A 24457-nucleotide genomic window follows, 5' to 3' on the forward strand; every position below is an offset into this window, starting at 1 on the left:
GTGCTGAGAAGCCTTGTGACTTGATGTCTTTCTTCTCTGCAGGGGCTGAAAATCAGCGTGCTGTGGACCCTGTACTACGGCGTCCTCAGTGCCTTCGCGCCCGTGTACAGCTGGATCCTGGTGCTCCGGGGCCTGGTGGGCTTCGGGATCGGAGGGGTACCCCAGTCGTAAGTAAATCGCCGGCTCTGGCCATCCAGCCAGAGCAGGTCAGCTGTGTTCATGGCCTCCGGGAGATGCAAAGACAGCTCCACCAGGCTTCTGGTGTCAAGGAGCCGAGACGTAGCCAGAGAATAGCATCGTTATCAGTATCGCAATGACTAACAAAGGCAAAAGCAACACATTAGCTGGAAGATCGTAAATGGGAAATAATAACAAAAATAATAGATGTAGCACGGATGGAACATTTCTCTTTGACGCATCATAGCAGCCCCAGGAAGGGTGTGTTAGCAAATTAGTGTAATCTCCGTTCCACAGTGGAGGAAACTGAGATCCGGTGGGCAGAGTCATTCGCCCAAGTCTCTCAGTGTGTGGGTGGAACGAAGAGCCTGAATGTGTCACAACACCGTGCTCGTCTCCGCCGCGCGCTCTCACCCTCCTCTAGCCTGAACACGAGGCAGGGGTTGGGGCTCACCACGTGCGAGCCGAGTGTCATTTTGTCGTTGCTGTTGTGGAGGTGCTGAGAGGAGTTGAAGTTGTAGGAAGAAGCCCCTCTCTCCTGGTGAATCCTAAAGCGGAGATTGGCAGGTGATGACACGTGGGCCGATTCTGACCTGCCGACTGGTTGTGTAAATAAAGTTTTATCGGAACACAACCTCGCCGTTCATTTACTATTCTCTGTGCCTGTTTCATGCCACGGCAGCAGAGTCAGGTGGTCTCAGGAGAGACTCAGACTTGCAAAGCCTGAAATATTTACTATCTGGCCCTTTCTGGAAAAAAGTGTGTTGACCCCACCCTAAAGGAGGAGGATGAACACCCAGTATGTAGCGTTTGCTGAGAAGCAGGTGCTGTTCTAAACGAGTACCCCAGATCATCTTATTTAATCCCCCAAATTTCCCAATGAGGTAAATCTTATTATTAATCCCATTTGACAGGTAAAGAAACTGAGGCACAGAGAGGTAAAGTAACTTGGCCCAGGTGACACAACTAGGAGAAAGCAGGGCTGGAATCTGAACCCAGATCCTCTAACTCCAGAGCTTGGGATCAAACCTTTGCGTTTTACTGCCTTGCTATTAAGGACGTAAAGGATTTAGAAAGACCCAGAAGGGGGATGGGGAAGATGTGGGGCGTTTCATAGGAAAGGATCTACATGAAAAGAGGAAGCTGTGGCTGAGTCTGAGGGAGGCTAATGTCCAGTTTGGCTACCTTGTCAGGCTGCAATATGAGAATTGAAAGCTGACGTTGGACAGATAGACCAAGGCAAGCTTGTTAAAGGCCTTGACTGCCACGCCAAAGGGATTGTCTATAGGCAGTGGAGAGCCACTGAGAGTTCTTCAGCAGGGGAGGTATTTTAGAAGTATTAATCTAGCAATGGTGGGTAGGATGAGTTGGAGGTAAGAAATCCTATTGGAATAATTTATGGAAATTTTGCACAAGGACCAGGTAGTTCCCTTCCAGTTTCTTTGTTCACTCAACCAATATTCTCGAGCACTTGCTATGGCACAGGCCTGTGCTCGGTGCTGGGGATACAGCAGTGAGCAACCAGACACGGTCCCTCTTATGGGTTGGGGTCCTGGGAGACAGACTCTGAGATAGGGATTTGTGTGCAAGTGGTTTTGGGGATCAACACCTGGAAGGGAGCGAGAAAAGCATGAACGGGCAGGGGGAGAAGCTGAGTCGTGAACCAATTGTAACAGAGGCCTCCGCTGGTCCCATAGGGGTTCAGAAGCTGGGATGGCCCTTTGGGGCTGTTCCAGAATGAGGCCTGGGGGCTGGACCTTTGTACTCTCGCATCAGCCACATCGCATGTGGGCTTCCCTCCAGGTGGGAGCATGACCTTGGCCAAGGAGCGTGCAGGGGACTCAGTTATGAGCTCTTAGCAGGTCACACTGCTGCTCATTCCAGAAGGACGGTGTGCCTCGGTCCTGAAGGCTGAGTCCAGGTGGTGTGTCACAGCATCCGCTACTGCCCACCCCTTGCACCTCTTGGATGCACTTGCTTCATAAAAGTTCACCCATATGGATTATCTCCCTCCTCTGCTTCCCCTTCCAGAACCCCTTCACCCTTGGCTAGCACTTCTGCTGATCGAGATGGTTTGCCTGACAGGGTGACCTAGATTCCACGCACGGGGCTGCCTGGTCACCATGCCCTTCTCAGGCCGTTGCTGCTGCTTGTCCATTTAACACCAGTACTGGGCAGAGGACTGCCAAGAGATGTCCAGTGTGCAACCTTGGTGCCCCATTAGATAGCAGTAGCCTGACCACCTCCTGATGCTCAGGATCGATTCCTCAGACAGAATGCTCACTCTCTTTCTTGCCTGCTCATTTTTTGACACGAGGAACCCAAAGTCACATGTGGCAGGTGTTGCTTAAAGTCTAATGGCACTCTTGCTGTGTCCCCTGGGGGAAGCATGCCCATTCTGGCAACCAAGACCTCTAGACCCACAGAGCCTGGAAGTTGAAGGATGGAGGAAACACAAATTCCCCCAAGTGGGTCACTGGGAATGATGACATGAATGCCACTCCTACTCAACCCTTTGATTTTCAGACCGATATGTCCTTTCTACACAGCACCATATAATGGTCATTGATTTCAGTGTGTATGGTGTCCTGGAAGACAGCACCCCTTCCTCACAGGGGTGACACCCCCATAGCATCTTCAAAAGGCTGTTCAACACTCTCTCAGGCCAGCAGCTCAGAGTAGCATGGTGTGCGATGGGACCAGTGGATTCCATGGTCCTATGCCCATTGCTGCATCTCCTTTGTTATATAGCTCGGCTCCCTTGGTCCCATGCACTGTCGTGCAGGGTCCCGTGTCAGAGGTCAAATACCCTGAATGCTCTCGGGTAATGGCTGCCTGAGACCCTGAAGGCAGGAGAGGAGAACCAACACCCAGAATATGTGCCAATTCCAGTCAGGATGAACCACTGCTCCTTCCAAAATGGAAGGAGTCCATTGTAAACAACCTGCCACTGATGCCAGGGGATGGTTTCGTCCTGGGGTCTCCGCATTGGTCCCTGTGCAGGCAGATTGGCTCTTCGGCAGGAGAAATAGCAAGAGCGGCCTTGGCAGGCGAGGATCTGGGCGTTGTGCCGCTGTAGTCCCTGCTCCCCAAGGGTTGACAGTCCAGTGACTGACTCCTAGAGCCTGTGAGTGTCGCGACCGGGGCAGACTGGGAGGGCTGATCTAGAAGCAGTGTGGTGAGACTCTGACATCGGATTACCTGGGTTCGAATCTTGGCTCTGTCACCTAATCTCTGTGTGACCTTAGGCAAGGCACTAAACCTTTCTACACCTCAGTTTCTTCACCTCTAAAATGGGGGTGCTAACATACCTACCTCTTGAAGTCCCTTAGAATATTAAATGACAACATATGTGCAGTGCCCAGGATGGAGCCTGGCAGAGCGCTTGACAAACGTCAGCACGAAGGCTTTGGTCAGGAGCTCAGGCATCCGTGTGATGGACGACGGACTCAGTCTGTGATCGTGGAAAGGACAGGTGGGCAGGGGAGGGGCTGTGACCACGTGGCTTTAACACAGGAACCAATCCCCAGGCTCTTACTGCCACTTAGCGTCTGGAAGGCCAGCGAGTGGCTCTCCATTCTCCTCCGTCCTTCCCTCCCTCACTCATTACTGATCCCTCCCGGGCTCTGCAGAGTAAGCATGACATCTGCTCCTGGATCTGGGATGGGCTAAAAAGCCACTGGAGCTTGAAGCAGAGACCATTAAGCCAAGCCCATAAATCTGGGCTGGCAGGGGCTTGTGGCCAACGCGCTCCACTTCTGGCCCGACTCCAGGAATCCGTGCAGACACAGCCACTGCCCCATTCATGAGCCGTTCATTGACAGGGGACAGGTTTGCCCTAGTGGCTGGAAGTACACATCAAATTCCTTTCCCAGAGATGCTCAGGCAGACGACAGCAGAACCACCCTTCCAGCAGCCACCTGGAGTTTGTTCCCATAGGAAGGAAGGAAGAGGAGCTAAGCATTCTGAATGGCCACCGTGATCCTTGTTCAGGGTGGTGGCAAGACAAGTGCTATTGTCTACTTCTTCCTCCAGATTTTCTGGCAATGACATAAAAGGTATAAGAAATAGAATAAATCGTTGACAGTGCTGGAAAGCAAGAAGTGGGCCATCAGAGGACCACGCATTTTGAGGAAGCTTTGGAAAATTGTAAGCAGATGGCATCGCAACGGCAGAGTAACTAGAGCGGAGAAAAGACAGCTCTTAAAACTGCAAAGGGGAGAGATCTTCACGGAGAGCGGACAGGACACCAGAGGAAGAAAGCAAAGGACGCAGAGCAGCCAGGAGGGCCTTTGTTCCCCACCTTTATGGCATGAGGGTCTTCAGCTGGCCTGCCTGCCCCCTCCTCCCACACACAAAATCTCACACCTCCCTAGCTTAGCTGTGCATTTCTTGAACCCCACCGTAGCCCTTCTGTCTGTTTCTTGAGCTGTTACTACATTCCAGCCTCTGGACCATGCGCTTTATACACGTGACCATTTTAAAACTCACAAAACCTGAGGACATAGATACTGTTATCTCCATTTGACAGGTAAGAAAACTGAGGCTTTAAATAAGTTGAGTAACACGCCCAAGGTCACACAGCCAGTAAATGGCAGAGTTGAGATTTAAATATCATTTGACCCTCCAAACATATTCTCTTACCCCCTCTGCTCTGTAGCTCTTTTTTCCATAAGGAGAGCGGATACAAACCACAAACAAAATTACAGAAGAAACATTTAGCCTCCCAGAGAGCCGCTAGCTCCCCGGCACTTCCATGCAAGCCATTTACATAAAAATACTCATGTCTTGGTTATGCAATGTTCCTATCTAGTTATAAAAATAGCTCCCCTAAGTTCATTATTTGAAACATTTAGTCGAAGGTATTTTTCTGTAACTAAGAGTTTCCATTCATATAGAATAGCTTTACCCAATTGAACGACCTCACCACGAATCAGCTTCTACTGTATAATTTTTAAAAGCTCAACAATCAGAAGTCCTCATAACGTATTCTGAAGTTTTAGTATAAATACAAATTATGTAAATCAGGGGTCCAGCTGTTGCCTTTCTGTGTCCCTCCTTCTCTTCCTCCCTTCCTTCTTTTCTTTCTTCCTTCCCCCAAAGTAGGGGTTCACATTGGTTCTGGTGACAACAACAAAAGTAGTATTAATAGTGATGATGATCACAGTGTCCACTTAGTGCTTACTGAGCACTAGGTGCCGTGCTGAGTGCTGTCTTCACACTACCTCACCTAGTCCATTGAACCACCTTACTATCCCCATTTTACAGATGAGAAAACGGGCTCAGAGGTCATAAGTGACTTGCTTAAGGTCAGATGGTCATTAAGTGGAGTGCAGAGTGACCTTTTGCTTTGTAACAAACCCACCCCAACCCTTATGGCTTCAAACAATGATTTATTCAACCCACGATTCTCCGGTTGGACAGTTTGGCTGTTCTTGTCTTAGTGGGACTTACTCATGCGTCTTTAGTCAACTGGCTGGTCTAGCACGGCCACACGGTCTCACCCATGCTCCACACGCCGCTCTTCCTCCAGTGGGCTAGACCCGGCCACCTGGTCCCAGGGCACCTGGGCAGGGCTCCAAGAGAGCAAGCAGAAGCCACAAAGCCTCTTGAGGTGCAGGCTTGGAGCGGGCACAACATCACTTCTACAACATTCTATTGATCAAAGCAAGTTGCAAGGCCCAGAGTCAAGGGACAGGGAACGAGACTCTGGGTGGAGGGAGATCCTAAGTCACCGGGCAAGGGAGCGTCGACACAGGGAGAGAAAACAAGGGGGCAGCTTCTGCAAACCGTCTACCACATGGAGAAACTGCGTTCACGTCCAGTCTGGCTGATGCTGATGCTCTTACGTTTGAACAAATATCGTGAAAGCCTTCTGAGCTTGTCGAGTCGGAAGGTCCTGGTAAATCGTTAATCCGCTGGGTCCGTGGTTCTGATTTGGAGATGATTCCGGGAATGCAGGACTGCTGGGTGTGAGCAGGTTCCCGACCCTTTAATTAAGGCAGGAAAGAGGAATCACATTTAGGATGCCAAATAATTACATTTTCTGTCTGCGGCGGAGCATCAAGAAGGAAGAGAGAGACTTCAATTCAAGCAAGGCAGTTAAATTTAACTTTATTTTTATCATTACAAACAATACATTTTTTGCTTTAGGAAATTTAGAAAATGCAAGTAAGCACCAAAAAAATGATAATCACCTCTAATTGTGCGCATCGCCTCACAAAAATAAACAATGTCCTGGCTGGCACCCAGGTAGGTGGCTTATTGGTTCCAGTAGAGGGCGCTGTGGACTTCAGCAGAAACGCCACCTCCCCAAGATGCTGAGATGGAAAGCTGCCTTAACTGGTGCCCGAGCTGTGTCTTAGCCGCTCTTGAAGATTAATACCCAGCCAGCTGCCCGCCTGTTCTACCTTGAAACCTGCCTCAGAAGGTTCTTCAGATCGGTCTCCAATGAGCTAGCTCACAAACCTGTTGTTGGCACTGCTCTTTCCCCGGAGATCAAGCAGAAATGCCAGATGGAGCTCACAGGTCATTTCTTTCCAAGCCTGTGATGCACATGGCAAATCTCTAATTGCCAAGTGCTGTAAAGGCAATTAGTTGCCGTGGGAATTTATTTACGCCAGTATCAGCTGCTTCTCATCATCGCTAATTCTTCACCGCTCATTCTTTTATTCTTCAGTGTGATTGTAATGATCACCACACTGGGCGAAGGACAAGCAGCTCGTCTTCATAATGCACTGGCTACAAATAACGGTCAAATGCGGGGCACCACAGTTACAGGAAAACATGTTTCTTGTGGCACAGGTTGCAAAAACAGGAAATGGAAACAATCTATTCATCAACAGGGCTGCAGCTGTTCAGAAATGAGGTGGTGGATCTATGTTATTAATATGGAAAGATTTCCAAACTGTCCAGACATGGGACAGTCGGAGCATCGAAAGAATAATGGCAGTAATGGATTACAACCCATGAAATAAAATAGGAATCCACAAGTGTGTACTGATTAGAGGAATGGACAGATAGATAAAGGGGAGAAGAAAGGAAGTCTCTTCCTTACACTAGAATGTCAACTAATAAACGTAGAAATAATTATGGAAATAGAAAATACCGTTTGTCACCATCATAGTGGTGGTTGATTCAGGCAGAAATAGTCAACGCATGGGATGCTCAAGCTGGTGACGAGAGGTTCTGTGGGGAACAGGATATTGGCATAATCTCTGAATGCTCCCCCCGGAAGTACTCATTAATCACAAATGGAAAAACGATCATGCCAGAGTGGAGGTGTCTGTCAGACAGCTGGATCAGTGATGGAAGCTGGCATCACCAGTGACAGGAGGGATTGACACCACGTCCCCGACGTGAGGCACTGGGAAGAGTTCAGCATCGTTTCTGTGGGGTTCCGGCCAGGAAAACATGGCCTGCGTCTGGTCACAGGGAGACATCAGATGGACCCAGGATGAGGGGCGTGCGACAGAAGGGAAAGCCCTTCCTCTGAGACCATTGGAGACTTGAGCAAGAGAGGAAACCTGAGGAACTGTTCTAGCTTGAAGTTGCCCATCAAACCGCCACCCTATTTTCCCCTAGACTCACTGGGTTGTGGGGAAGTAACAGCAGCCGTTACTAAATTCGAGAATCACATGGGGAGTCAGTTAAAAATGCAGATGCCGCGGACCTACCCCTGAGACCTCTTTCTGAAGGCCTGGAGTGGGGCCTGGGCACCTGCATATTGAGCCGTTATCCTCGGAAATCCTGACGTCAGTGGTCCACAGACCACCCTTGGAGGAGCGTTGGCCCAGAACTGCAGAAAGCTTTAGCAATGTTCCCGCTCAGTGCTGACGGTAACCCCCTTTCCGTCTTTCGCTTTCGCAGGGTCACGCTGTACGCCGAGTTCCTTCCCATGAAAGCCAGAGCTAAGTGCATCTTGCTGATTGAGGTAAGGAAGCAGGTTGGGGCTTCTGGAGAGCGCTCATTCTCCGGGCAGGCAGCTCTCAGGTGTCCTGAGCCTCAGAATAAGGGAAAGGTTTAAGAAAAATGTAACAGACTCAGTATGCAAAGACTTCAACAGATCAGTTACATTGATTCTGACATAGTTGTTTCGCATTATGGGCAAGTTCTTCGATTGAAAAGAAAATTCAATCTGCCATCCCTTTAAAAAAATGGTGGCAGGTGGGCGGTACGTTCTTCTTGACCTGGCTTTTATCTGAGAGAGGGTGCTGCATGGTGCAGCTTGAGTGGCCCGAACTCCTGCTCCCTGCCCCTATCATCACCCTCCCCCATTTGTACCCAGGACCACTCGTGTCTTATGTGACGCTGCCTTAACACTCTCTCTGTCCAGCCAGTCCCTCTCAAGACTCCTTCTGCCAGGGTCCTGAGACCCATCTCCAACCACAGGCTGGAAGATCTCAGGGCAGATACACAGCTGCCCAGTGGCCCCTGCTCCATGCAGCGGCAGTAACGTTCATTTGTCCCTGCCGGACACCGAGGTCCACAGTGGATGCCCCTGAACTCCTTAGTCACCATGACAATATTGATCACATTGACCCCACAGCCTTCCTGACAGCGTCCACCTCTGACCGATCAGGATGGAGTCAGCTGGTCCCCACTGGTATGGATGAACCAGCTATCTAAATATTGAGATATATCCGTCTGTGCCAGCTGATCCTGAACCCTGACTTCCACTGGTCACCTGACACCATGTCCTCTCTTAGGACCCCTAGAGCTCCCCATGATCCAGCAAGTAAAGAGTTAACTCCGGGCACATTGGAGGGAGTGTACGACCAGGGTCCAGCGTCCATTCTGACTGGTCAATGCGGCAGGAGTTAGATGTTCTGACTGTCACCCTGATTGTCAGCAATAGAAATGGACTGTGGTTAATTTACGCAAAAGGGGATTTAAGGAGGGTTCTTGGGGACCCCAGACCCCAGGACCCCAGAACTGCTGGGGTAGCTGAAGGACCACGTTTTGAAATGGATGATAGTTGTAGGTTCACACTGCAGCGGGAAACAGCATACTCAAACCAGGACGATCTGAAGAGGGTTTCATTAAAAGGGGCTATTTACAAAGTTCCTGCAGGAGAGTTACCATCCCAGGCCTGCAGGGGCAGGGGGAGGGAGAGAGAGAGAGCGATGTGGCCGGGCTGGTGGATGGGAGCTGTGACCTTCAACGGGGGGATGCGGCCAGCCCAGGACCGCCCTGCAGAGAGGGAGCCAGAGGAATAAGCTGAAGAACCGCTTTTCCTCCCTGCCTCCCTCCCTCTCTTCTCCTCTGGGGCTCCCCAGTGGCTGCCCCCAGCGGGAAGCCAGAGCACAGGCTGTGGACACAGTCCACACAAAGAGCAAGGTGGGAAAGGAGGGAGAGGGACTCGGAGAGGAAACAGACGCGATTCAGCCCCGCAGGGAAGAGGCAATTCTGGCAAAGGACACAGGGGCAGGGTTCGGCAAGGGAGATGGATGTCAGGAGACAAAAACCGATGTGTCCACTAGCATATTGACCTCACATGATATGCATCCTATTCATCTCCTTAACCAGAGCTCCCTTACCGCACAGTCTGGTGGGCGCCACACAAATATTACACAGTGTGATGGCACCCTCGGGAGATGGACCATGTGAAGACTCTGGTCCAACCACGTGGACCACGGGAAAAGTCATGCCCATTCCGACCTTGCTGACCCCAAGGACCCTGATCCCCATCGACAGCCTTGTCCCCAATCACCCTGAAATTGCTCTCTGTGTTGACCACACTGCCCCCATCACTGACGCCCGTTCTCCCATGCCAGGTCTTCTGGGCCATCGGGACGGTGTTTGAGGTCGTCCTGGCTGTGTTTGTGATGCCCAGCCTGGGCTGGCGCTGGCTGCTCATCCTCTCGGCTGTCCCGCTCCTCCTCTTTGCTGTCCTGTGTTTCGTAGGTATCTTTTAAGAGAGCTCGGGCTTTGCACTTGGCCTCCTGCTGTTCTCTATATTTTGGTGGGGAGCGGGTGGAGGAGGGCACCAAAGTCACATTTTTAAAGATTATTTTTATTTAATTAATTAATTAATTAATTTTTTTTTGCGGAAGATTAGCCCTGAGCTAACTGCTGCCAGTCCTCCTCTTTTTGCTGAGGAAGACTGGCCCTGAGCTAACATCCGTGCCCATCTGCCTCTACTTTATATGTGGGACGCCTACTACAGCATGGCATGCCAAGCGGTGCCATGTCCACACCCGGGATCCAAACCGGCGCAGCCCGGGCCACCAAAGTGGAACGTGCACACTTAACCGCTGCGCCACTGGGCAGGCCCCCTAAGATTATTTTTTTAATCAGGAAACGAGACAAAGGAACACGGCCTGGGGTAGACCCAGGATGGGGTGTTGGGTTTCCTCCAGACAGACACTCCTGGGATGTTCTTTAGGGATATAGCAGAGGATAAGGGTATACCTTGGCCCCACCACTGCAAAATCTCCAGGGAAGGTGATTGTATGTGGAATAGCTGGGACCCTTAAGTTGCAAGTGACAAACATCCAGTTCAAACTGGCTTGAGTAAAAGAGAGATAGACACATGACAGAGGATTAAATATCCAGCTTCAGGCATGGCTGGATCCAGGAGCTCAAACAATCTCTCCATCTTAGTTCTATGTAAACTACATCCCCCAGCAAGATCACACCACACACATCGTTTCATGTGTAGACCACACAACTGAAACCCTTTATAGCCAGTGGGCCCCGAAGTAAACCAGTAGGTGGGTAGGTCTCGTCTATGGTAAATAACATAATTGTTCCGGGTAGTGACCATAGGTATTGATAACTACTGAGCATAACTGAGTAGCAGGCTCTGTGCTAGTCTCTTTCTATGCATTATCATATTTGTTCCTCCCAATGACTGTATCAGGTAGGACTATGGTGAACCCCGTATTAATTAGGATGACACCAGCTCCTGCAAATAAAGTCCACACATTCAGTAACTAAACACAATAGGAATTTATTTCTCACTCACATAACAGGCCAGAGGGAGTGCTCCTGTGTGGGAGACCCAGGTTCCTTCCAGCTTGCAGCTCTGCCATCCTCTAAGACTTTGAAGTCTTCTTCATGCAGACTGGGGAAGGGCAGACGGAGGCACACACTCACTTGTTAAATACCTTGGTCTGGAATATTCTGCTCCTATGCCATTGGTGAAAGCATGTCACATGACCTCACCTAGCTGCAAGAGGAGCTGGGAAATGTAGTTCCCGCCTGGGCAGCCATGTTCAAGGACAACTCTATACTAGGAAAGGGAAGCACGAATGTTAATGGACGTTAGCAATCTCTGCTACATTCTCATTTTACCGATGAGGAAACTGAGGCCCAGAGAGGTTGATTGACTTATCAGAGCCCACACAGCAAATAAACAACAGAATTTGAACCACATCTTCTGACTCCAAGTCTCATGCTCTTTCTAACATACCTGCTATTTAACAGATTGTTGTTGCTTTGTTTTACAGAAATAGATTTATCGAGTCACTTGGGGATGGGACTCTATTGGGCCGAAAGGTCCGTCTGATTTCTTTTTGGCTCAGACTGAGTCTGCAAGGTGATGCTGAGCACAGGTGGGGTATAATGTCTTGAGAGATGGGGGTAAGATTTCTGATGACGGCGAGAGTGGCAGGGTTAATTTAATTCGACCTTCACCCAGAACTCTGACAGCAGCACAAAATAATAGTAATAGCAAGGCAACAACAATGAGCACATTAACCCATTCTAGGCACTGTGCTAAGCACTTTGGATTATCCCCTTCAATCCTCTCAACAACCCTAAGAGGTAGGACATATTATTGTCCCCATTTGATGGATGAGGAAATGGAGGCACAGAGAGGTCACGTAATTGCTCAAGGGCACACAGCCAATATAATCAACGGCAGAGCCAGGATCTGAAGCCAGGCCTGTGGCTCCAGCGCCCCCACCCTTAAAGACTCCACACACAGGTGAGAGTGTGTGGCTGGAACCCGGCCTTCCCTTCCGCCCTAACCAGCCACGCCTGGGTCTCCTGTCCCCACAGTGGCTGCCGGAGAGCGCCAGGTACGATGTGCTGTCTGGGAACCAGGAGAAGGCCATCGCCACCTTAAAGAGGATAGCGACAGAAAACGGAGCCCCCATGCCGCTGGGGAAACTCATCGTCTCCAGACAGGTCAGTGCCCGGCCGGCCTGCGGCGCGCGCGTCTGTGCGCGTGCGCGTCTGTGCGCTCCTGGGTGCACGTGGAGCGGGTGGGGGCGCAGTGGGCGGGACCTGCGAGGGGGTGTGACGACTCCAAGCCGTGTATTTTCACTGCCGAGTCCTAAAAGTGCCACCTGGAGAATTTAGCCAGTGATTGGAGAAATGTAATGTCGCTAAGGGGTCCCGTAGCTACTCCTGCGCCAGTTTCACCTTTCAGCGGCGAGGAAGTCGGATCAGCAAAAGTGATGGATCCGCAACAGCCGGACAGAACCGCATTAGAAAGTGCCGCGGGAGGCTTAGATCCGGGGCCAAAGCGCGCCTGTGTAGACGTCCTTAACGGACGGTGCATCACCGCCCCTGGTGACACCAAGCGGCATGTAGAAAACCTGACAGATTATCCCTAAGCAAACAACAGACCCTACAAGGCAATTATCTTTTAAAATAAAATTATGTTTCTGATTGTGTCTGTACTATGCAAAAAGAACTGCATGGACTTTCCCAAGAGTGAGAAGGGGTGTTGGCAGGGTCTGACAACCTAGAGGCCAGGAGACGTACCCCGAATCCACTTTGGGAACCGCAGAGGCGGGGCAGGGGCCGTCCCAAAGAGCCTGGGGTGTGGGGGCCTCGGTTAGTTGCCTCTGGGGAGACCCCTGTTTCCCCGGCCCACCCCGCCCCCTCCTCCCGTGTGAAGATGCTCTGGATGGAGAAAGTACACAGTGTTTTCAAATGTGTCCCAAAGCGAAAGCGCGGGGGAGTGGATGCTCCGGTTGGGGGCTCCGCTTTGGAAAGGAGCTGCTGCCCTTGGGACATCTCTGTCTGACCTGGCAGCAGGGTCTGTTTTTTGGATGGCCGTCGCTGGGGCAGGTGCACAGCAGATGGAGGCCCATGGAGAGAGAGCTCGCTTCCCCTAGGATGGTCGAGGAAGGCTCCAAGGAGGCGGGGAATCCTCAGACAAGCAAAAAGAGGAGAGAAGGACTTTCCAGAAGTCCAATTCCCCAAAAGCCAATTTTCCTGAATTAAGTTCGGCAATGTATCAATTTACCAAAAAAAATGTATTTTAAGAATTATTAAATAGGAATATATTTTTCCTATGTATATATTAATAATCTATTCATTAATATAGTCTTTCTACTATTATATTTTTTTTTCTGCTTTTTTTTTTTCTCCCCAAATCCCCCCAGTACATAGTTGCATATTCCAGTTGTGGGTCCTTCCAGTTGTGGCATGTGGGACACCCCCTCAGCGTGGCCTGATGAGCTGTGCCATGTCGGCGCCCAGGATCCGAACCAGTGAAACCCTGGGCCACTGAAGCAGAGCGCGCAAACTTAACCACTCGGCCACAGGGCCGGCCCCATTCTTATATATTTCTATATATTAATGAATTTATTCCAAAATATATTCAATAAATACAAACATTCTCATATATTCAATAAATATGATTAATGAATATTGTCTTTTTATTCAAGAATGTATTACAAAAACGTTTTTATTCTTGAAGACGATACTCGTCGGAAGACAATCACCTATAACCCATAATCTTGTTTTTTTAAACTTTAGCCTGTTTAAATAACCAAAAATTTCTCGAACTGCTAAGAAAAATACATTCATTAAGTACATCTAAAGAAGAATATAATCACAGTAATAGAATATCTATTTTTAAAAGAACATTGTAAAGCAAAGATTTGATAAATTAGTAAATTATATGAAATTGGCAAATGGGTCATTTAGCTAATCAGTCTTTTGATAAATTGGCTTTTGGCGAATTGATTTTCAGCACATTGATTTTTGTCACCTTGACCTAGAGCAGGCTTTGAGTGAGGGGGCCGTGAAATAGCTGGACACCCCTTGGACTGGTTTTCTGGTCTCTGCGTCCATGGGACCACCCGAGAGGCCTCCGAGGGGCCAAGCCTGAGGGGTCTGCTTCCTGCTCTAGGATTCCAGGCAGGGGCTTGGGGCTGCAGAACCTCTCCATCCTTTGGGAATCGAGCCTCTGGACGTTGCTGGGTCCTGGCTGGAGGCCCAGATCGGCCTTCTGGGCTTGGGGCCTGAGTGCCATGCATTTGAATCCTGGATTCTCATAGCCTGAGCCCACCAGAAACCTCCCCCAGCCGTGGCTGTCCACAGGTCTCAGGCCACGGCCAGTGCCCACACATCTGGAGCGGAGGAGAGTAAACAGTGCATCTTTGTCTTGAAACAGGAAGACCGAGGCAAAATGAGGGACCTCTTCACGCCCCATTTTAGATGGACAACCTTGTTGCTGTGGTTTATATGGTAAGAACTATCTGCTGATGCTTTGATCCCCTTCCACCTGCCCTGTTTAGGGTTTTGTTTCAACTCGAAGCACAAAGAACTCTTTGATCTCAGGCAGCATTTGCAAAATTCAGAGGTTCGGGCATCCTTGTCCTAACTTCCATCTTTTCCACATATCACCTGTGCTATTATTTCCTTCGTTTTTTTCTTTAGTTTGACTCACATTTTACTCAGATATATGTCTTTTAAAAGGAAACTTTATATGTCTGCTTTAAAAGAAAAAAGTCTTAATTTCAGGCCATCGATAGAAAGCACTCTTAAAGATAAATTCAGTAAAAAGTAGCCGGGTTGATGGTTTTTGAGGCACTGAGCCACTGTAAGAGAGAGAGCGGAGGTGTTAAGGATTCACGAGCACACAAGCGAGACTGGGATGTAAGCAAAATCATTGAAAGGAAACTTACAAGGGAATTTTTTTTCACAATGAGATTTAATAATTTTTCTATATTCAGTCCTCCTCTCCGCCCATATGGCCTTCGGTACCACCAGTGGCACAGAGCCCATATTTTGGGACCCACTGATTTGGTGAACACGGCATTCTTATAACTTTCAGTTCTGATCCTCAACTTTTTTTTTTTTTTTTTTGAGGAAGATTTGCCCTGAGCTAACTCTGCCAATCCTCCTCTTTTTGCTGAGGAAGACTGGCCCTGAGCTAACATCGTGCCCATCTTCTTCTACTTTATATGTGGGAAGCCTACCACAGCATGGCTTGCCAAGCAGTGCCATGTCCGCACCCAGGATCTGAACCGGCGAACCCCAGGCTGCTGAGAAGCAGAATGTGCGAACTTAACGGCTGCGCCATTTCTTAAATAATAGCCATTGGCGGTGCCCCGAGGAGGGCATTTGCAGACAGTAGTTACCTTAAACTCCACAACTAGTCAAATTTCAGCTATTCTTTGATCTCTCTACCAAACCGTGTACACAGCATGGACATTTCACAAAGCTGGTGTGGCTAAGGCTTTGTGTTCTGTTCTAACCAATTCTCGCTTTCCTAGCCCCCTTTCAGCAGAGATGCTGATGAGCAGAGGAGCGTCCTAAAAGTGGTCGGTGGCAGGGAAGAGGAGGGAAAAGCTTTGATAACGTGCAAAAGTGGCCTCCAGCTCTGCCCCTGCATTCTTGAGAGCTGAATCAACTCACCAAGCATTTATTAAACACCGGCTGTGTGCCCAGCACAAGCGTGGAGACTGCAGCATTTTTAAAAGGAGAGCGGAGGGGGTGGGGTGAGGACAGAGTGGAGGGTCTGTATCTTTGAGAGCGTGCGATTTTGTTGAGCTGACACTACTTGAACAGTGTGAATTAGAGACTGATTTTAGTGCACTGCAGAAATCACTAAATTTGCTGGCGTGTGTTGTAATCCAAGCAAATTGATCATCAGCGTCTGATTATGACTGAGTTCCCACGTAACTGTACTACAGCACAAGAATGTTCTGGTCCTACAGACTCCAGTCTTCTGGTTCCTGGGACAGTGGGGAATTAATTAACTGTGTCATTCTGATGTGAAATTCTAGTGAAGTCTCCAGACTCCACACTTGTACTGGGCACACAGCAGGTGTTTAATAAATGCTTGGTGAGTTGATTTAGCTCTCAGGAATGCCGGGGCAGAGCTGGAGCCCGGTTCCGTATATTATCAAAGCTTTTCTCTCCTCTTCTCTATCTACGTTGACCAACTTGACCCAGAAGCCCTGACAGACATCAACAATGATTGTTTTGTTCCAAAGTTTGGTCCCCCAAACTCTTTTCCCCTTCAATTGCCAGCTGGGTAAAGAGGCTTTGGGGTGGCATTTCTCTGTCACATAGTACAGTTCTTTGTCTTTCAAAGGACACAGAATCAGTTTCCTTTATCTCAGTGCTATGCCATCTTCTGCTCGAGGGCCCCAGGAGAGCCCCCAGAGGCCCAAGGTGGCCAATGCCCTAAGACTGGTCCCCGAGGGGATGGGGAAAGGGGCCTTGCACCTCTCTCATCATTCCTAACCTTTCTTGCTTCCTCCCTGGCAGGTTTTCCAATGCATTTTCTTACTATGGATTAGTTCTGCTCACCACTGAGCTCTTCCAGGCAGGAGACGTATGCAGTAGTAAGTATCCAGACCTCTGGACCAGTCAACGACCCCTCTCCCAATACCACAGTCACACGCACACTCCCACCCCAGGTTCTGCCCGGACACGGCCTGGCCTTGCACCAATTCCAGTGACTCCACCCCACAAACTCCAGAGAGAAAGTTTCTGCAAAATCTGAGCACAGAGGGTCTGGGCTGTGGTTTCTAAGATGCTGAGCAATCTTGTCCTGATGGAGCTGACGTTCCAGCAGAGTCACCTCTTATGTCCCCCAGAGGTCCATGAGGTGCAGCCCTGCGTGTGATGGCTATCACCCCGCGCAGCAGCTCTCAGGTGCGCGTTAAGTCTGAGAACCGGGACGGATCTCAACCCCGGCCACACAGCAGAATCACCTGGGGGAGCTTTGAAACAATGCCCAGGCCAATTTAATCAGCATCTCTGGGTGTGGGGTCCAGGCATTAGTGGGTTTTAAAAGCTCTCCAGGTGATCCTATGGTGCAGCTGGTGGTGGGAGCCGCTGGACAAAAGGAGTAAATAAAAAGCAAAGTCCGTGTGTAGATGTCTGGGCTTTCAAAGCCTTCTGTCTTTTAGAGAACACTAGATTCCTAGCATTGAACCCAGGATGGAGAGAAATCGATGAAGTTCTTGCTTGTCTGCAGGACTTGCCCAATTATCTTTTTCATATTAAGCCTCTATAATCTTAGTTAATAGTTTTGTTTATTGGAATAAGGATTTAACGAGATAGTGGAGTCGTATCTCACGGGGGGGGGGGGGTCTGAGAGAGTCTGAATTGACGCTCTGAGCAAGCAGCTCAGTTGTAAATTCGGGGTTTGGCGTTGACTGAGCATGAATTGCATGCCCCGGACAGTGGGCCTGCTTACGCAAAATGGGAGCTCCGGTGGAAAGTTATAAAGCAGGCATCGGCAAACTTTTTCTATAAAGGTCCAGATAGTAAATATTTTAGGCTTTGGAGCCACACAGCTCTGCCGTTGTAGCAGAAAAGCAGCTATGGACAATACGTAAAGGGACAAGCATTTCTTATGTTCCAGTAAAACCTTATCTGTGAACCTAAATTTGAATTTCATATCATTTTTATGTCATGAAATCTTATTCTCCTTTTGATTTAAAAAATGTAAAAAAGAGTCTTAGCCTGGAGGCCAGACAGAAACAGGCAGGAGACCAGATTTGGCCTGTAGGCGATAGTTTGCCAAACCCTGTTAAAAGCTCTCTCATATCCGGGTGGGAAAGGGGTGCGATGCTGTGGACAAGCCCATGGCTGGAAACCAGGGAGGCTGAGTTCTAGCACCGACTAGCTGTGCGACCTTGGGCGAGTCATTCATTCATTCAGTATTTCCTACATGCCAGGTACTGGTTCAGGTGTTAGGATATATCAGAGAATACAGAAGACAAACATCCCTGCCTTGTAAGCTTACATTCTGGGGGAGAGAGAGAAAGAGAGAGAGAAAATAGCATAATAAGTAAGGAACTTATAAGATGTGTTAAAAGATGTGGACGCAAGTAATCAATACCCACTCTATAGATGAGAGAGAAATAAGGTGACCTTTCCTTGAGCCAGGCTGAGGACTATAATCCAGGAAGGCAGTCTCCACAAAGGAGGAAATCATTCTGGAGAAGCATGGTTTTCAGTACAGTTTTATACATTTTTAGAACAAAGAATGTACATTAGACACACCCAGCAGACATATTCATCAAAGTTTCAAAGAGATATTCACTTGCAAATTAGTAGGTCAACATGACCCTGATATCCAGGAAAGCGAACATTCTTCAGGAGCACTGATTTGGGCTACCAATACTGGCGTGTAGGAGGGGAAGTCTGTGTTCTTATCTTCAAGCAGTGTATTCTTTTACTTTGAGATAACGTTTGACGCACTCTTCACGTTAATGGCTAAAGCAGATGTAAAATGTATGTTTGAAAGGCCATAAATCAGGCTTCTCTAGTTTAAGCCGAATGAGTTTTAAACCAGACTAGTTACCCCATATGCCTCAATAAGTGAAAATCTCTTGTCAAAGGTGATAGGTGTATTCAAGGAAAAATTTTAACGAAAAGGTAAAATCATGCCTCTCATACACATATAAAATGAACATATGTCAAAGATTTATATTTTACTTAACTCATCAATTAAGGAATGGACCAGTTGCTAAGAACTGTGAAAAATCTGAAAGTTTACCCTTTGGCAAGCTAATGAGTTAGCCTTTCACAGTTTCTAGAGATGGTCTCTGAAGACATGACATTCCCGGGTCAGAGAGAAAGGATTTTCTTTCTCACAGGGACAGCAGTAGCCAAGGTGTCAGCTTTTTCTCACACCAGTTTCTCCAGCCCCACTTCCCACTGGGCAATGTGAAGAGAGCTGGTGATACCTGCAAAAGCAGTGGCTTCTGTGACAAGAGAGGACCCTGAGGCTAGGGCACCCAGATCTTTCCACTGGCTGGTAAGCCCACCTGTCCTTTGCATTGCAAGGAGACATTGTATCTTTGAAGGCCTTGAGCAAACCTGCCCTTCGCTCCAAAGGGAAATACTTTCTATCTTTTCAAGGCTGTTTGCTAAACAAAAGTCTTGAAAGGATAATCGGGAAGAAAGGCAGTCAGTGCCTCTGCTTGTAAAACAGGCAGCAGCATGAGACCCCGTGGAGAATTGTCTACGAAGCCCAGTAGGAGGTTACGACTGGTTCAAAGGAGGATTCAAAACACGCACATATATAGACAATCAGAAACGCTGAAATGGATTTACAATTAGAGGCACAACTTGTCAGTATGCATAGGGGATAATCAACTACATTGCCACCAGTCGCAATTTGCTTTTTGACAGACAAGAATCGTTTGCATTAGTATCAGTATTCTATGATGTGCAGAGTTGTGAAATAGCTCAAAGATCATGCAAGGCAAGATAACCAATGAGAGTGCTCTAGGTAAGATATTTTTGTCCATTTCAGTCTTTCATGCTATTTCCTTACAAAGGATATGGGAGTAAAAAAAGATAGCAGAGCAGGGTAAGGGTCAGGAGTGTGGGGCAGAGCAAAGGGCTGTGGGTGGGTCGAAGTTTTAAATGGAGTGGTCTGGGTGGCCCCAATGAGAAGGTGAGATTTAAACAAAGACTTGAAGGAGGGGAGTGCAATGAAGTGCAATCCAGGAAGAGGGAGAAGCCAGTGCAAATGTCCTGAGGCAGGAACTTACTTGTTGAAGGAACAGCAAGGAGACCAGTGTGGTTGGGGTAGAGTGAACAGGTGAGGGAGAGAGAAATAGAAGGTGGGATCAAGGAGGTAAGGGGGGCCACATAATAAAGGTGGGGATCATTGGGGCCACCCTAGAATCTGTCTGCCACAAAAGCACCTAGTATGTGCCAGTTCTGAACTGAGCACATTCGTATCTCTCAACCAACTTGCTCAGTGGTTTCATTAGCCCCAGTTGTATGTGGAAACTGGGGCTCCAAGAGATGAAGCTATAGCACTGCTGGTTGGGATTCAAAGCTGAGTCTGCCTGAGTCCTGAGTCTAGGGTCTTTTCCTGGCACCCCAGCTGAATGGTACCCAGGGGAGGCGGGGTGGGGAGCAGGAGGCTGTGATTCAAGCCTCTGGGCACTGTTCTGCCTCTCTTTCTCTGACTCCCGCCTCCCAGTCTCCAGCCGGAAGAAGGCGGTAGAGGCCAAATGCAGCCTGGCCTGTGAGTACCTGAGCGAGGAGGATTACATGGACCTGCTGTGGACCACCCTCTCGGAGTTCCCAGGTGAGGGGCCGCTGCGAGGCGGGGCTGGAGCGTGGAAGCCTGAGAACGTGGCAGCTGTTCAGCGGGTGGCTCTACCTGATGCTGCCTGGAAGCAAATCCCATTTCTAGAGGAGCTGGGGGTTATCTTTTCAATCCTTAGCTACAAATTGTCAAGAACCGTGAAGGGACTGATATTTGATCGACTTGAAGGCTAACATGTTAAGCTGCCCAGTTTCGTGTGTGCTGGCAGAAGACATGAGACTCCTGGGTCAGAGACAAAAGATTACTGCTCACGGCGCAGAAAGCAGCATGAGCAGTATATTAGCATCAGCTCCCCTGGCCCCCAAGTTCCACGGGGGTGATGAGAAAGGACCCAGGTGGATGCTATGCATGCAGTGGATTTGCAACCCAGCTGAGGAATCTCAAGCTTTAGGAACCCAAATCTTTTACAATGGGCTGCCAGGAACCTGTCCAGCCTTTGCCCCAGAGGGAGACATCATCCTTATTATATTGGATAACAGTAGACAGACCTGCCCTTTGCTCTCGGAGACTGTATCTCTGTCTTCCAAGGCTGTTTGCTATACAACCAACCTGGCAGTGATAGTCTGGAGCAAAATGTCAGCTAGTGCCTCTGCCCACAAGAGCTGCAGAAATATGAGACACCCACGGAGAACTGCGCACCAACACCGGTCGCACTGGAAAGGATCAGTGGGGTGTCAAAAATCCAAACCTGCACATAAAGCAAAGCTGATTATCTTTTTCCTTTAACATGAATAATGGTTATTATGACAGTAATAATATCTAGTAGTTACTGAGTGCTTACTGTGTCCCGGGCACTGTGCTAAATGTTTTACAGATACGGCTTCATTTAATCTTGTGAAGTAATATAATTAGTCCCATTTTCTAACTGAAGAGATTGAGGCTCAGAGAGGTGCAGCCGAAACTGTTCCCCGCACTTGTGGCAGCCAGCATCTGCATCTCTGTGCCCAGGGGCTGTCTCAGGAGGCATGGAAAGCTCAGTGTCTAAAAGCAAGCATGGTGGCTGGAAGTGCCAGGGAGCTAACAACCGGGAACAGCCTTCAAACAGTAACTGTGGGAGTTGGGGTATAAATACCCCAGCTTCCTTGCCCATCAGGCAGATTCTAAGGTGCACGTTCCACGATGGCTCCAAGAGTCCCCCAGTGGAATTCGGCAGCATGGCCCACAGGGGCAACCTACCTGATGTGCCCCATTCTTAGCTGCTTCCCTTCCTCATTTCACTTCCTCACTTGGCTGCTGATGCTTCCTTGGATGTCTGCCCAGGTAAACACCTTGCCCTTGGATCCTTGTACCAGAGTCTGTTTCTGGGAAAATCCAACTAAGACCCTGAGCGTCCTACAGCTGGCAGAGCTAAGAGCTGTGGTCCCACCCAAGGACCCAGAGTCTTCACTCCTGCACTACACTATCTTTTATCTAAAACCCTTTCCCCACATAGCCTGGTAGGTAAGATGAAAGGCTCTGGAAGTAAACTCAGTGTTGCCAGTGCCATTTCTGTGACTTCAAGCCCTTGTCATTTTCATGATGTGACCTTTCTGACACCCAGATTCTTCTTCCTGATGAATTACATTTATCGTTTTGTTGTTTTTGTTCACTGACACATCCCAAGCTCCTGGAACCATTCCTGACGCACACTAGCCACTTAATGTGTTGATTGAATAGATGTGGAAAATGGGGTTATTAATAGCATTTCTTTTACAGGGTCGTTGTGATGATTAAAAGAGATAATAGATAAAGTGCTGGCCCCAGATTTAATTATTATTAATAATAATAAGCACTGTGCTCTCCTGCCTCTACTGAGGTAGGGAGCGTTGTTTCTATTTAGTCCAGTTTTACAGATGAAGTAACTGAGGCTCAGAGAAGGCAAGAGACTAACCCAGGACCACATAGCAAGTTAGAGGAAAGATGAAGCCTTAGAACCCAGGTGTTTCTGATTTCCATCCCAGGCGCCCACTGCCTGGATTCAGTGACTGTATTAATCCCTTGGTGCCTGTATTAATTATCCCAATTTTGGTGGCTTAAGATAGCACGTATTTATGACTCACAGTATCTGTGGCTCAGGAGCCTGGGAGTGGATGACCGGGCTCCTCTGCTTCAGCGGATGCTGCAAGGCTGCAATGGAGGTGTTGGTCCAGGGTCTGCAGTCTCATCCGAAAGCTTAACTGGGGCAGGGTCTGCTTCCACAGTCACTCACGTGGTTGTTGGCAGGATCCGATTCCACGAGGATCATTGGACCAAAGGCCTCAGTTCCTCATTGGCTGTTGCCCAAAGGCCACCTCTAGTTCCTTGCCAGGTGGTCTTCTCCCTGAAGGCAAATGCATGAGAAGAGGCGGGGAGAGGGAGAATGCCAGCAAGACAGAAGTCACGGTCTTCTCTAAGCTCATCTCAGAAGTGACAGCCCCTCACTTTTGCCTTTTCATGAGAAGGGAGTCTCTAGGTCCCCCTGCTCTCGAGGGGCGGGGATTATGTAGCGTGTGTAGACCAGGAGGTGGGGGGCATTGGGAGCCACGTCAGAAGCTGCCAACCATGGTGCCCCCGATCCCTTCCAGGTGTCCTTGTGACTCTATGGATTATCGACCGCCTGGGCCGCAAGAAGACCATGGCCCTGTGCTTTGCCATCTTCTCCCTCTGCAGCCTCCTGCTGTTCATCTGTGTTGGAAGGTGGGTCATGACGCCGGCTCTGTCTGGCCAGCAGGCTTATTTCTCAGGTTGTGGTCCGTGGCTCTTTGGGCCTGCAGGCCAGGGATTATACCCCCTTGGGGGTCATCTGAGGGATCTCCCCAGCCTCTCACTAGGACGGAGGCACTTGGCTGCCTCATAACTGACCAAGAGATGGGGCTCAGAGTTGGGGCCTCTGATGGGGGTGGAGGTGGGAGGGCTGCTTAGTCCAGGCTCTGCTCCGACACGTCACATTGACACTTGGACATCGTCTCCCGGGGAGATCGTGCGTTTAGCTATTTAATTTGTGAATTGGTTAGAAGTCGTCATTTGTTCAATGGAAATATTTCAAGGTCCTGTTTTATAATCTCCTTTTGGCATTTCTCCATTTTTCCATCTATCAAGAGCCTCAAAATGTGGCCGTGGCCTGTGCCTCTCTTGACCTCTGAGAGGGCCCAGACCAAACCTGATGAGGAATCTGTGGAAGGTCTGGAGACGTGGCCTAGACCTTGAAATGTTGGTATTCTCACATGTTTATGGGAACAAGGGATCAGGATTATCCTAAAAATACTGAGTAGAAATTTACTTCCCCTGACTCAGCTGGTTCCTGGCTCAGTTCCTGCCCCCACAAGGTCCTGTCTGGCTTGTGGATGATTTCTATCATTTCTCCCCAACCTTGCCCCCAACCTGGGTACCGCAGATGTCTCCATCTCAGTCAGGAGCTTTGGAGAATGATCGACTTATAAAAGCAGACCTTTAGAGAGGCACTGCGATGTGCGCGCATGAACGCGTGTCCGGGTAGGGCGGGCATGGCCAATTTCTAGGGTATAAACTCTGCCTGGGCACATAGGACTTTGCCGAAACAAGGTGACAAAAATACCCCTGCTCATCTACTTTTTCTTTCTCTCCCCAGAAATATGCTCACTCTCTTACTCTTCATTGCAAGAGCGTTTATTTCTGGAGGCTTCCAGGCAGCCTATGTTTACACACCTGAGGTAAGAGGGGGTGTCTGGGAGCAGCCAGGGCGGGGAGGGAGGGGGCTCCGCCTCCAGAAATGCCCAGCCGGGCTCCTCAGAAGGAAGCTTGCCTTTGGGTCTGTGAAGCGCTTCTTTTCTTTTTCAATCATTTTTTTCTGCTTATAAAAGCTTATGTTCATGTAAAAGTTCCAAATGTCACAGAGGATAGAACCCAAAATTTAAGGACCCTGGATTCCTCCTTCCTAGGGGTGACCTTCGATAGTTCAAGTGTGTGTTTTTCCAGATTTTTAAAAATATACACTAATATATGTTAGCGCAGGTATCAAATTGGGTAATGAGCAGCTGGGAAGACTTTAATAAAGGGACTAAT

At 48.9% G+C, this 24457-nt stretch overlaps 1 protein-coding gene across 1 annotated transcript in view; it reads left to right on the forward strand.

The window, feature by feature from the left end:
* Nucleotides 1-24457, forward strand: part of SVOP (SV2 related protein) — a 45590-nt gene that overhangs the window by 14954 nt on the left and 6179 nt on the right. The window contains exons 6-14 of the mRNA XM_046641032.1: nt 43-167; nt 8047-8110; nt 9954-10079; nt 12184-12312; nt 14537-14610; nt 16642-16718; nt 20330-20437; nt 23002-23113; nt 24024-24105. Of these exons, the coding sequence (XP_046496988.1) occupies nt 43-167; nt 8047-8110; nt 9954-10079; nt 12184-12312; nt 14537-14610; nt 16642-16718; nt 20330-20437; nt 23002-23113; nt 24024-24105 (897 nt within the window). The remainder of the gene's footprint in view (nt 1-42; nt 168-8046; nt 8111-9953; nt 10080-12183; nt 12313-14536; nt 14611-16641; nt 16719-20329; nt 20438-23001; nt 23114-24023; nt 24106-24457) is intronic.

Source organism: Equus quagga, chromosome 15 (genome assembly GCF_021613505.1).
Source record: "Equus quagga isolate Etosha38 chromosome 15, UCLA_HA_Equagga_1.0, whole genome shotgun sequence".
NCBI lineage: Eukaryota > Metazoa > Chordata > Mammalia > Perissodactyla > Equidae > Equus > Equus quagga.